Below are 15,009 nucleotides of genomic sequence, written 5' to 3' on the forward strand. Positions count from 1 at the left end.
CAATAGTTAAGAAACAGTAAAGAGAGTTTCTCACACTCTCTGTGTCTCATCTGAATTGTGGAGGTTTTCCTCAAAACTCAATTAACTTTAAATACCAGAGAGATTTCATACAACTTGCATCCATTTAAGTCTGTTGTTTCTTTCCCTTCTTGTTCTGATAATATGGCAGCTTTGAATTTTCAGTTAAAGTATTTGTAAATCTGTTGGTAATATTCTTTGGTTAGGCTTGCTGACAGGAGAAATGCTGGAATTACAATTTCAAAGCTATGAAAAGTGTTTACAGTCAAAAATTAACATGCAAACACGTTCTGGATTTCAGGTTTCATTGCAAGCTGTGGCACAGCCAACAGTGCCAGACCAGCTCCACATCCCAAGGCCAGGAAAGACCACAACAGGTAGATGCTCCCACTGATGCTCCCAGACTCTCCTACCACCCTCCCAGTTTCAGTTGTTCTCTCTAGCCCCACACACACCCAGAATGCTGCCACAGCAGCACCAACAGTCACAAACACCACTGTCCTACACCCACAGCATTTTCCTGTCATTCCCACCACAGACAGGGAACACTGTACCTCACTTCATGCCCAAATAGTGTGTTCCCTCCTGCCCCATGCTCCTTTTCCCCACCCACATCACAAACCATCATCTCCCCTGGTCCCAACACCAAAAGCCAGGCTAGGTGCTCTATTCCTATAACCATTTACCAATTCAGCCATGATTTGGAAGAAGGAGCCTCTCCACAGGGCAAATTCTTGTACTAGCATTGTTCTAGTACACACACTCTACAGTAAGCTCAGTTTCCAGAGATTTGGTTGGTGGCCACTTTCTTAAACTGAACAATAAACAGAGTTTAAGACAGATACAGTGTCCCAGAGCAGGGTGAAGAGTTCACAGCTGTTACAGACACTGAATTTGCCAGCAAAATAATTTCAGTCAAGAGGGGAAATAGGAAAGAGAGAATAGGTACACTCTGCCCTAGTGACCTCCTGCTGCCCAGCTGCTCTACTGAAGTGTCAGGGAATAATGCAGCTTTCCAGAAATGGGCTGGACACTTGCCCATATCTTGCAGTAGCTTCATATTTGCTGCTCTTGCAAAGAAATTCTCTGTACTCAACAGACTCAGATAGGACAGGGGCCTTCCAAGAGCTCAGACAGGAAAGAAATACTACAGACTACATTTTTTATGGGTTGATGATGAGTTATAAATTCTTCCTTTCCTGCCTATATAAAAAACCCTCAATGCTTAACTCCTGTGCTGCTGGCAACAGACTCCAGATTCTGCTAAGCAATCCTTTCAAGTTTCACACCTATCAGAAAGCCTTCTAATTTCCACACCAGCTTTGCCTGGAGCCCATCTCTGGAGGTTTCAGTCTCCAAAACCTATCCAGGTGGGTGGAGAAGTGTATCTGAGCCTGTTGTTCACAAACCTGGACCAAGAACCCATCCACTCCCTCTATCCATGAGCTGGACAGAATGTGACAGGTTTGTGGCAGCTCCAAGTCTAACAGCTCTGTTAGTTCAGCAGGGCACAGTGGAGGTGGGAAATGAGACCCTCCACAACATGGGAATTCTGGGTGGCCTCGTCTCTACTGGGAAAATAACTCTAACAGTCCTGACAGGATCTGACAGGAATTAAAGACAGCATTTCACAGAATCACAGAATTAATTAGGTTAGAAACTACCCTGGAGATCATCAATTCCAACCTATGACCTAACACCTCCTCATCAACTAAACCACGGCACTGAGTGCCACATCCAGTCTTTTTTCAAACACCGCTAGGGACAGTGACTCCACCATCTCCCTGAGCAGACGATTCCAGTGCCCAATCACTCTTTCAGTAAAGAATTTTTTCCTAATGTCTGACCTGAACTTCCTCTGGCACAGCTTAGGACTGTGTCCTCTCATTCTGTCAGTGGTTACCTGCAGAAGGGACCGGCCCCCACCTGACTAGAGCCACCTTTCAGGAAGGTGTAGGGAGTGACAAGGTCACCCCTGAGTCTCCTTTTCTCCAGGCTGAGCAGCCCCAGCTCCCTCAGCTGTTCCTCACAGGGTTTGTGTTCCGAGCCCCTCACCAGCCTTGTTGTCTCCTCTGGATGTGCTCAGGTGTCTCAGTGTCCTTCCTAAACTGAGGAAGCCAGAACTGGACACAGCATTCAAGGTGTGCCCTCACCAGTGTGAGCACAGGGAAGAATGACCTCCCTGCTCCTGCTGGCCACTCCGTTCCTGATCCAGGCCACGATGCCTTTGGCCTTCGTGGCCACCAGGGCACACTGCTGGCTCATGTTCAGTCACTGTTGACCAGTGCCCCCAGGTCCCTTTCTGCCTGGCCACTGTCCAGGCACACCATCCCCAGCCTGTAATGCTGCAGGGGGTTATTGTGGCTAAAGTGCAGGACTTGGCATTTGGACTTGTTAAACCTCGATTTCCAACCAAAAAGGAAAAAGCAGTGTTTTCTTCCCATCACAGTTATTTCTAGAGAATGAGAAAGGAAGCCTAACAGTTAAGGAAAGTAAGGGAAACCTCAGTTGCAAAAAGAGGTTAACTGATTAATTTCTTATGAAATTCTATAAGAATGTGCACAAAACTAGCTACAGTTTGCCAAATGCATACTTAAGTCCATCGAAAAAATACTCATTACAAATGGCCATTCCCTTTCCTCCACTGTCCAGACACTAACTCTCAGGTTTGCTCACACAGATTAAATTAAGTCACCTGTATTTTCCCAGTTTTGCTTGTTAAATCAGGGTAAAATGTAAGTAAACCACAAGAAAAGGCTATTCCGAGGGTGGCTTCTCACACCCAGTTTGTTTATAAATATTGTCCTGACAACTTCCAGCAAATGATCAGCTCTTTCTAATTTGGAAAAAAATTTGTTCAGTAACATATGGGAGACTTTTGCTGGGATGCACGTGAAGCTACTAAGAGAAGAGCTCTGCTAGCTGTTCTTTGTTTTAATTGAGATGCCAATCATTATTTTTCTTTCTAATTATTCTTTTCTGCTTGGTTCCAGTTGTTTTCATAACTCTCCCACTCTTCCACTGCCCTGTGTTTGACTCTGCTTCTCATGTAACCACACTGGTTTCTGATGTTGCTTGAGCTTAATTTGCTTTACTGGAATGAATGATTATTGCTCTCCCAAATGTATCTTAACTGCTCCCCACCATGGATTTCCCAGGCACCAGAAGCTTCCAGATAATTTTCTTCCATTTGTCTCACATTCCTTTGGTGTCTATTGTCCTGGAATACAATGTTTCAGGCCCAGTTTTACTTCTGCAGTGCTGTAACTGTGCACATTGTTTTTCAGTGGGACTGTTTGGTTCAGAAGGAACCAAAAGACAAGGTTTTGGTCAGATCTGAATGCACAAAAAGCCATGGGAGAATGTTTGCTTGTCACTACGAAAAACTCCAAATGCTGTGGTACTGCACTGAAGATTTTACTATTTGCTCTTTTAGTGCAGAAGAGGGGAGGCGACCACGCAAGATGTGCCATGTGGTCACTGAATAATTCCTTTATTTTCTCTATTAGAACTATTTTCCCCAAATGCTGTGGAATGAAACAAGGTTTCAGTTTAGCTTCAAGTTGTTTTTGTCTGCGGTTTTCAATTGTACCACATTCCAAGTTTTAGTAACAAATAAACCCCACATTTTGATAATAAAGCAGATGCAACTATGAGCTGACATTCAAGACAAGTGAAAAATCTCCAAGTATTTTGATTCATTTCTGTGGCATGTCATCCACCATCAATGGACTCCAAACCAACAAACCAGAGGCAGTAACAGAAGGAAACCACAGCCTTGTAGTCCACAAGGAGGCTTGAAAGGACTTTTTGCTGTTATTCAAGGATTCAAAAGCCATGGCAGTACTAATGTTAGAACTCTGGAAAGCAAACTAACAAATAATCAAGGTCCAAGTCCACAGATCCACAACATTGTCTGCCTCTTTGAAAAACCTTTCCTGGAAGTAATCTCAGGTTTGTACTCCTGTATTTTTAAGTAAGGTCTCCAAGGAAGTAGATTCACTTAACAGTAAACTAAGCTTCCCCAAATGCAAACATCACAGGCAAGCCTGGACTGCCAGCCTGGATAGCTTTTTGTGTATCTGGACAGGAATGAATCACTTCTGGGAACTGCACTGACACAAATTTTAAAACTGGTGGCAGCCAGCTCAGCACCTCTTGTTAGTGTACTGCCTCAGGTCCCAGGTGTCATAGGCTTAGCAAGGGATTCCTGTGCCATGGCCTGGCTTGGGACCCTCACATTACTCAGAGACATCTCAGGATCCTGCAGAGCCACTGAATCCCAGAAGGTACAAGCAGCTACAATATTTTAGATTGTGAAGGTTTTATGTTCCTTTCTCAGTTCCAGTCCTCAGCCTGGTCTTCAGTGTCAACCTTTGGGGAAAGCAGTGGCTGCTCTTTTAACACATCACCTCTTCAAATTCATGGAGCCTGTGCTTTGGGAGCAGCTATCTGCCACAAGTGGACTGACTGCCCAGAAATCAAAATTAACACTGTCCTTCACTACAGAAGGAAAACAGCACAAGTTGTTCCACAGATCACCCTGCGTAGACAACCCAACGTTTTAAGAGTTAACTGAGGAACTGCTCTGCTCCAAAGAGAGATCAGGTGATAGAAATAATGCTTTTGGTGACAGCACCTATCTCCTGGGCAGTACACTTTGCCATTTGGGGAGAACTGAGGGCCCCACACTGCTGCATCAACTGCTTGGCTTGCTGACCACAATACATAAATACAATAATATTGTATACAATAATAAATACAATACATAAAGATGCTGAAGATCTTGAGGAGGTGACTATCCCATTCAGGTTTTTCATGACTCTGCCTCATAAGGTTCTAAGAGCCTTCACATCAGACATGAGTAAGAGAAAGAACTACTTTTTGCTTAACTTTCTTTCCTCATTTGCTTTTTGTCAGGTGACATGTACCAAACAACACACATCTGAACTATACAACCTCATTTAAAAGGCAAGAATATAACTGAATTATAGTAGAAATTGTACGAACCTATCTTTAAATCTTAATGCAATTCATCATGCTGATAATTTGTGTTTAACATATATATAGTTTTATTCTGAATTGTCACACACCTTGGTGCATTACACATTGTTTTGAATGTGAACAGAAGTCCTAAGCTAAAAACCATGCAGAGAACAGAGAAAACTCCAAAGACAACAACAACCTACGATGAGAAGGGAAGTCTGTCATCCCTCGACACAAAAACATGCACCATGAGACACAGCACAACGCAATCTTGTTGATTTGGTAACGGGAAGAACAAAAAAATTTACTAACAGGAGGTAGAGGGCCAAATAAGCTACTCCTTTCAACTCTTACATCAGACAATTAAGAGACACAACACCACAATCCTGGAAGCACAGGCTGAAGTCTGTCTAACTGAGATGTTTAGCAGGGATATATTACCTTTTCTGGACTTTATTCTTCCATTACTTGTGATCATGAACTGTCTGACTGACTCAAAGTAGTGAGAAGTGTGGAAAGCAAGTTACTGAACATGAAAAGCTAAGTGGGTGCTGATAGGGAAAAAAAAGGAAGGTTGTTTGAAGCTTACAAAATTTTTGATGGTTTTGATAAGTTTACTCACAACTCTAAGACCCAAGGTATTTTAAAAAGTACAGTACCTTTGATTAAACCACATATTAGATGTAATTAAGTGAGATCCCTTTTGAAAAATACAATATTTTAACCATTCTGGTGGCCCAAAAAATGATAGGAATGATGTTCAAGTGAAGAGGAGAAAATCCCCTTGGCAGAAAGTGTCCTAGGAGGGCACATTTCTGAACACAACTGCAGTGATCTTGGGTCAGTAACAACTACACATCACTGCAACAGTCTGGAATCACTGCAGATCTGGAAACAGAAGGGCAGGCTTAAAGCTCCCACAAGCCCCTCTAACAAGACTGTGCCACAAATGTGCTCAAGCCCTAGTTTAGGATCTGCAGGTTCTAAATACTGAAGCAGGTACATAAACATTATGTGGAATATTTGCATAATGTAAAAAAAAAAATAGATCATTTACCTCAGGCATTCTCCTCAAAATAAACCACAGCTCTCTACTACAAGTGCAAAAAGAACAGAGAATTTCAGCTTAGAAGGCAGTAACCTGTGGGCTTACAGTGCACCACGCAGGACAATGTTCCTTCCACGCATATCCTCAATTTTTACTACCCCTTCTTCTCTCAGTTTTTGCTACCCCTCCTTCTTTCAGGCTCCATGAGGTACTTAAGGAGTCATAAATTCTCCTTCTGCAGTTGTTCTTAACTTCTGCAGCATTTTTTTGTGACAAACCAGTGAAAATGCTTTAAATTGCATCCCACTTCTAATAGCCAAAATGGCTTTTTAAAGCCTCTGAGCTGTCACAACAGAAGTCTCATGAATGGAGAAGGTCTCCCTCTGGCCGCAGACCACAGGCTTCCCCATGAAGCCTGTGAGAAATACAGAGTTAATGCCAAGAAATAGCAAGGTTCTACTGCTGTTTCCTCCTATTTCTCCAAGTCAAATAAAACCAAAAGCACAATTATATCATGCTTCTCTTCTATGAGAAAAGAGGGCAAATGCAATTATATTGGAATTATCCCAGACAAGAGAAAACCTGAACTACCAGAAGTACATGTTTCACAGCAGGACTACAAAGCCAAACATTTTTCAGATACCATTAATTGTATTTAAGAGACAAGTAGCCAGAGCAACTGAAAGCAGTGGAAATTTTTAAGGAAGCAAAGTAAATTCATATTTATATGGGATCTGCTTAAACATGTATATATACCTGACAAACAACTTTGTTGACAACTTCATTGTTGAACTTTTTATAGACACGGATTTGAGTAAAGATGTCAAATTCACAAATAGAAGGTATCTTATGAAGGCCAAAGGATCAAAATCAGCTGTTCTGAACTACAATAATGAAAAATCTGTCAGAAAATTCATCACAAGTTGAGCTACCACAGGAATAGGACCACAGGCTTCATCCATTTGTCCATTCAAAGGTGCAAAGGTGTTATGTGACAAGAGGAAAGAAAACATTGATACAGCAGGAAGCAACTGGCAAGGCTGGTAAACTGTATATATAGTCAGAAGTCAAATAATTCCACTAAAAACGAACAAACAAACCAAAACACTCTCCTACTGAATGTTATTTGCTTGCACACTCACTGGCAGGTGTAACTAAAAACTGATACATTTTGCCCAAAGCCCAAGTGACACACCAAACATCAAGATTACTTTCACTACTTTTCTCTCCATCTCATCCTCAAAAGTCCTCTGGGTCCATGAAAAGGCAGCTGGGGGATTAATCCCACCACGGTTTATCGTGGTGAAATTAATTCCTCACTCCCAGAATGAATCCTTCAGCTATTCTGCAGGAAGGGTACAGCTTTAGGCCATGCTTTATGACTGAGATCAGGGAGTGTCAAATGGTTTGCCCAACGTTAGAAGAGACCCTAGAGCTCAGTCTGGAAGAAAGTGTGGGTGGCTGTTAGTGCTTCTACCCATGACATCATGCTGCCTTCTTGGTGCCTGTAACCAAGCTTTAACCACCATCTGTTCTTTGAGGAGTTCTCATGGCAAAATGGGAGCAAAATTTTTTACCAGCCAGGAAAGATGGAGTGTTGAGCTTCTATGTCAAGTCCAAGAGGAACAGAAAACCAATAATGCTGACAAGAATTAAGCATCTTCATTCTGTAATCAAATATAACCACACATGCCACAGTCCATGCAAACCACAGATGTCAAAGTACAAATGTTGATGACCTAAGGCACATTTTACACCCAATGTCTAAAGATAAAACCCTAGGAAGAGAGCCAAACAGCCTTCTTCTCATTTAAACTGCAGTTCAAAACAACTTTGCTATTTCTTTTGCAAATGAGGATGACCTCAGAATTTAAATTTCACTCTAAAAGCAGCACTGTAAATCACAGGGCACTAGTGGAAAAGATCCATGCACACACATTGCCTGAGTCACCCTCAGCTTTGCTTTGCAGGCATTGCTGTAATGACAATAAAATCACTCGTAAGCAATAACCACTTACTGCCACAGATAAGGCAGAGGAAACAAACACTCCTTGTTTGTTTAATCACCAAAATGTTGGCTTAGATGTTTCAATCTCGTGTTTAATTCCAAAACAATTTCCCTGCAAAAGATGCCTGGATTGTATTATTGGATATGTTACACGACAATTGGTATTTGGCCTTTCCACAAGCTTGTTTAAGCATGCAAACAGTGCTGTGAATTTTCAATGGAATCAACAGCTCTGCTGCTCACATCTCCTCCAAGTCCAAATCCTGTCTGGGACTTGCTCCATAGTGCAAATCCATACTTACGCCCTGAGTACCATCTCAGATTCCAAGGAATTCAGGTTCTCTACTTCTCCATGGCTTGAGGTCTCCAGGTTTCCAAACCTGAAAAAGGAGATGGATGTTTAGAAGAAACTCGAGTGAATAAAAGCAAAATCCCAAAGAGCATCATTCATATACAATTACCATAAACAGCTACAAAGTGTTTCCAGCTCAAACTACAGAGCCTTAACAGGTGGGCAGAATTAAGGACCTTGAAAATTATTCCATTTAGGAGGGAAAAAAATCCTAAAGAAACAGCCAGTAACTTCCAACTTAATTTATCAATTTTATATGAAGCAGCCTGGACACTGGAGGAATCAAAGAAAACAGTGTCTTTGTTCACAGCTCCAAGACCCTTCTGCCTGTTTTCACTCTGTCCTTTCCCAGGACAATATTGCAATGTGCAACAAGACTGTAACACAACCACCTTCTCCAAAACAGCTTCTGTGTCTCTAGCACTTGCCAATCCCAACAGCTCCAAATGTTATTTCAACATTTCCTAGGTGGCGAGTGCTCACTTTGTGCCCAAACTCCTGATACAGTGAGAAAAGCCCATAATGCTATGAAAACACCACTAGGAAAGAGGGAACCATGGGCACAACTCCAACAGTGCCAAAGGGAAATCTATTACCTACAAGGCACAACCCTGTGCCTTGAAAATGCACTTCATTTTCAGTGGAAGTTCCTATCGTTTCAGATATACAGCTCCATAATTATCCATGAAGAATTCCATGGCTCCTTACAGGCAGGTTTAACATAAGTGAACAATTACTCACTGTCCAGAGTAAGTCAAGCTGATTTTATCCATTTAGGTTTATACATCTCAATTAATCTGATGACTTAAAACAAGTGCATCCTTAAGTGCTTGTGCTACAACCTGGTAACATCAGACAGAGAGAACATGGTGAGCTGTTTCTGTCCCGAAGGTTCATGTCAGAACTGTCCCAAACTCATCCAAAAACATTTCAATGGATGGAAGTGGTGGTAGTTTTATGCTTCCCTCAAGTACTGGTCTGAGGCTTCACATATAAGAATCACAGACCTGTTGTTAAAGGGAGAGGATTTCACTCTCCACTGCCATCTACTCTGTAATATGCCTAAAACACAGCCAGTAGACAAAAGGCACTTTCCCTCTGCTAGGGATTTTTTTTTAAATAAAATTTACATTTTTATATTCAGTTTTCAAAACTAACTTTTTGAAGAAAATGTACGGAGATGAGTCCCAACATCATTGTCCTACTACTGCGTGAAATATTAAATATGTATTTGCAGAACATTAGGCACTTGTGCTTAAATCCCACTAGAGACAGAAGCTGAGTTTTACAGGAGAAATCCGTAAGATGGCAATAAAAGAGCAGGCAGTTTTCTGTGCAAAACTGGAGAAGGATATAATGCTTCCTTAAGTTGCCAGATGTAAATCTCTGCCTATCTCCCATCTCTCCATGAACAACAGGTCATTAAATACGGGTTAGGAGGAGTTAACAACACAACTGATGTAAAGAACAGCCTTTCTGCAGCCTTGCAACACTCTGTTCTCACCAGCTCCCGACAAAGAGTCTTTCACTGCCCAGCCTTGTAGGAATGCTTTGCATACAAAAAGAGACACGAGAAACAAAAGGATCCTGTAGCCCACGGAACTTTTCAGCCTTGCTTGGCATTTGGGAAGTTACAGAGTACACTCAAAGAAACTGACTAAGCAAATGAGACCAGAATGTAATGGGTAATACTGAATGTTTAAATACTGGAAAATATAGTGGAAAATGTATCCCTGCATCTCTGTTAAGAGGGAAGGAGGAAAATACTCTGAATAACTCAGAAATAATAAGGAAAGGTGGTCTCTGCAACGGCCCCAAACAAAGCCTTGAACAAGCTTGTAAGCATTAAACAAGCAATTTGGAAGGCCAGATGCTCAGGAAAGATAAGGTGGCTTGCATCCTACACACATAGAGTCATGGAAGTGAAATCACTTGTCTAGCTGAGTAGATAAGCCACTTGATATACAGGAAAAAGAAATAATGGATGCTACAGGAACGGCAGTGAGTCAAACACCACAAAGCTGCTGTCCCAGAAGTGTGGCTCTGCTACTGCAGGGCCCCTTTCAACACTCCCCCTTCACCTCCCCTGTCCTCTCCATTTACCCTGCAGCAAACCATCCTCCTGCAAAAGGAATGAATGGGAAACATCAATCTTACTTGTTCTTTGCTGTCATTACCCAGCTCCAACTCTCCCTCCAAACAGTCTCAATTCCCTCCTCTGTAAACTGCTCCAGACAGGGACTGGTTGCTACTTTCTCTGTGCCTGTGCCAAGCACAGCACAGCTCCACTTCTGAGGAACACAATTATCAGGGCAAAATACATTATGGAAGAGAGGAAATTGGCCTCCTTCTAACCTCATCTGGATAGCTAACCAACTCTGGCTTCTATCATACTTTGGAATACGCCCCTGGGAATACCAGAGGCACCACACTGTATCCCCACATCCAGGGCCAGGAGAAGCCACTCTCCTTCCATCCAGGAACTTTCATGGAAGGCTTCTATGTCAAAATGCCACCAGGATCTTCTTCTTTTAACTCCCCCTGCCCACTTGTACCAAACAACTAGAACATATCAGAACATACAGTGTTAAAAGCTTGGCAGATTTCCAAAGCTGTCTGCTGTACTTAGATGCCAAACTCTCATGAATGCTAAAAGGGATGTGGATGTTCAATTACTCCTAAATAGCTTTGGAAACAGAAGTTGTCCCGCTCACTTCTCAACATACAAGCCTATGTTCAAGATTTTGTCTTAGTGACTTCTAATTTATCTTAAAAGAAAACCATTATAGGCTGAATCTGTCAAAAAATTAATAGGGCTTCTGTCTCAAACTTAATCAAAAACAAAAGGGTAATGTGAAGTCACAGAGGAAAGAAAATTTATAGAGATGCAACAACCAGATTCCTAAAACTGTTTCTAAAAGTAAAGTTTCTCTTAAGCACAGCTTCGGCTTTTTTATTTGCTTCCCTGACTCAGGGAAGAGCACCTCACCTGCTTTTGGACACCATAAATGTTTCCTGCCCCAAATTCAGTCAGCAGTGCACTGCTTGGGACAGGATACTCTGCAGATAGCATCAAATTACCAACAGGTTTCCTCACACACTTAGGGTACAGGATATGCACATTTCCCAGGACGTTTTCCCCAAGAGTCCCAGGACCTTTTGTGTAAACTGGGTTTGTGTAAGTCTAACACTCATCAGACAATTCTGCAGCACTGAATCCACAGCGAATCCAGCATAAACTGAATGCACTGGGCTTGAGCGTGATCCAGCTTCCACAAGGACATTGTGGAGGAAGATTTTCAGTGAGTACGTCCCTACAAAATAAAATATCCTGCAAATGATGTGGATGCTGTTCCCTCCTCCTCTTTCCCAAGGAGCTGCTCACCTGTAAAAAGCTGGAAGGGCCTTTTTTGATCTGGTCACATCACTGTTCTCCCTTGGACCAAACAACAAGAGCTCAGCACTTTCTAATTGTTCCCTTACTCCACAACCCTGCTCTATCCCCAAGAATAAGAGATAGGGCTCAAGCTCTTCAGGTGAAACTAAAACTGACAACAAACACCAAAACTGTGCTGCCGGGGTTTTTTTTTAAAGACCTTGCCTTTTTCACTATTACTCCACTGGCACACAAAACAAAACATGAATTGTGCACTGACACCCACTTTAGTCTCTGTACTCTGATTATTAAAAAGTATCACTAAAAACAAAGTCGCAAAAATGCAGACTCTGGGCTACTTATTCTCAACTAATCTAGAGATGAAAAACAAGCTGATTAAAATAAATTACTATCCATAATTTTTTTCAATTTTTTCCTTATAACATCTGCTTTTCTTCACAAGTCAGTATTCCTCAGCTACATGTAAATAATTATAACTTTTATAGCTTAAATTTAATCTATATTTTCTCACAAGCCATAAAATTCTAGATTATCCATGACGTACAAAAAGCCAAGAGAAACATCACATCCATGGATTTTTAAGCACCATGCTCTCATGATTTGTGAGAAGGGAAGGAAGTGCTAACCTCCTAGGATTTCCTGTGGATCCTGACACGTATTAAACAGGGCTGGGGATGATGCTGACAAGATCAGGCAGCCCGTTCCTCTCAAGGGGGTATTGTAACTTGCTCAGAGAGCTACACAAGCCAGCAAGATCAAAGCTGGGCTCAGAAAAGAGAGTTCTGTTCTGTGGAGACAGTTCTCCTATGGGCTTTCCTGCCCTCTCCAGACATTTTCACCTCTTTAAACAAGTGTGAGAGCAGGAAGGCAGAGCCGACTTCCTTAGAACCTCAATGTTTTTATATTCTTCTACGTATCCACTGCCAATTTTTATCATTTCTCACATTCTAAACCAGAACTCCGATGGACTAAAATAAAGCACAGAACAGTCAATGCAATTGTAACCAAGTCTGCTCTCCAGGATGGCTGCTCTTTTCTCAGCTGACTGCTTGCCTGACTGTCAGGTTATTATTATTATCATCTTTACTAATTGAGCTAGACAGCATTCCTATGCCAGGATTTTCCTTTTCAGATAGAAAAGTACAGATAATTTATCCATGCCTTGTTCCTTGTCTACCTAGTGGGAGAGCTAAAATTAAACCCTAGGAGTACTTATACCACTTCTCTGTTCTAATTACTTCATGACAAAGCAACCATTTCTATGAATCACAGATTCTGAAAGTGCAACAAATATTACACTCCCAAAATAAGAGCACCCCTGACCCAGTCGTGTCTCAGTTCAAATTTAGTGTGAGAAACTAATGCTGCATGTTCCAAGCATTTATGCAGACACAGCAGCCATGATTTAACAGTCTGGCCATAAAAGCTATTCCTTACAACATTTAGCAGTCCTTGGGCTGTCTGCAAAAATTTATGGTTCCATATTCATATGATGTAATAGAACAGGAGCAAATTTTTTCTTGTGGCTGTACAATCCCTGTTCCAGATCAGCAGCCCCCAAACAGAAGAGCTAGGTATCCAACAAAATTTTGGAATCTATTTCAGGTATGACTTTGCAGCTCATGCATTCCATTGGGTTTTTTGGAGGAAACTTGCATTAATTTTGTTGTGTTGCTCCAGGTGGGTTCTTCAGCAGCCAGACATGGCACACTTGCCTTACCTATGCTTTGATGAGTGTTGGGATGTGAGCAGCAATGCATTTACAGATTGGATGTTTATGCTGAAATTCTGGATTTTGCAGTATTCTTGACAACAGTTATTAAATCCATGCCCATTATTAAAAGCAAGGGAAAAGGTTCCTGACAACTTTCCCCTGTTGTGTAAATGATGGATCCATTTCCACTGCACAGCAGTGGCTCTTACCTGTCCAGAAGAAGTTCCAGCACTGCCCTGGGAGAAGCAAAGGCCCTGTACGTTGCAAGGAAGATGCTGATGTAAGAAAAATCTGCATCTCCAAAAGCTGTGAGAAGGTTCTCCACCAGTTTCTCCAAAGTTCCAGCTTTTATAGCCCTGATCTTAGATGTTTCATACTGTCTGACAGTGTGCTCTGGGGGTAACTGGTCTCCTTCACCCTACAAAAGGAAAGAAAAACAAAGTGCAAAAATCAGGCAGGAGACAGATCCCTGACACAGATTGTATCCTGTCTTTGCACAGAAATTGGCCATCACCAGTTACTAAATGATTTTGTCAACTTTTGCTGCTCTCCAAGCACCAAATGCTTCATTAAATAATTGAGTTTTTAAATAACTTTATTTGAAAACATTTCTCTGACATGCTCAAAAAAAGTTTTACAGCATGACCACTATCAAGTTAAGTCACGATTCCACCATATATTATTATCAAAAAGACAATCCATTATCCCACAAAGAGTATTATTACTGAAGGGGGGGAAAAAAAGTGATTATTCAGTGTTTCATTTAACTTCAGAATAAACATGAAAGCTGACCTAAAGCACTGGCACTTGTGATTCCCTTGGTGAAAATACCAACTTTGGGGTGTCACACAGGACCCAAGGTCAGAACATATTTGGTGAAAAACATTTCAAGATACTTTTGCAAGGAGGGTGTCAAACTCCTCTCACAAAAGAGGCATTCTAACATTCCAATTTTCTCTTAGAGTTTCCACTTGGCACAATATTTATCCATAAATCTAGGGTTTGGGACTGTGTGTGGGTATGTTTTTTAAACACCATTTGTTTTAAATGTTTACAGCCTGCTTGGAGTCTGAAAGAACATTTCCTTAAATTAAACCATTATTTAGAGGGCAATTCAGAGAAGTATTTTTGTGACTGGTTTAAATCCTATTTTGTAAAGTATGTGGGATAAAAAAATGGGATTATAAATAAAAAAACATCCAACATTTACTCAAACACCTTGATACTGAGGGCATGAAGACAGTATGTTCATGACAGTCACTACCAACCCTGGCTCAGGATACTGACCAAACACAAAGGGAAAAAAAAAAATCATCTATTAATAAGATCATTAAGAAGTTATATCCCACCCACTTCCTATTTACATCACTACTCTCCACTGCTTTGGAATTGTTTCTAATAGACATTCTTTTCAGTTTTAAACAATACAGATGTCTTTAACATCATTCTAAAGTTCTGTCTCTAATATTATTTATAAAACTCTGCT

At 41.3% G+C, this 15,009-nt stretch overlaps 1 protein-coding gene across 1 annotated transcript in view; it reads right to left on the reverse strand.

Moving 5' to 3' along the window:
• The window catches only part of RGL1 (ral guanine nucleotide dissociation stimulator like 1), a 53,280-nt gene that overhangs the window by 19,521 nt on the left and 18,750 nt on the right, over window positions 1-15,009 (reverse strand). The window contains exons 3-4 of the mRNA XM_062497054.1: window positions 13,733-13,941; window positions 8,363-8,440 (exon numbers count right to left, since the gene is read on the reverse strand). Coding sequence (XP_062353038.1) covers window positions 8,363-8,440; window positions 13,733-13,941 — 287 coding nt within the window. The remainder of the gene's footprint in view (window positions 1-8,362; window positions 8,441-13,732; window positions 13,942-15,009) is intronic.

This window comes from Cinclus cinclus, chromosome 8, assembly GCF_963662255.1.
Source record: "Cinclus cinclus chromosome 8, bCinCin1.1, whole genome shotgun sequence".
NCBI classification, from domain to species: Eukaryota; Metazoa; Chordata; class Aves; order Passeriformes; family Cinclidae; genus Cinclus; species Cinclus cinclus.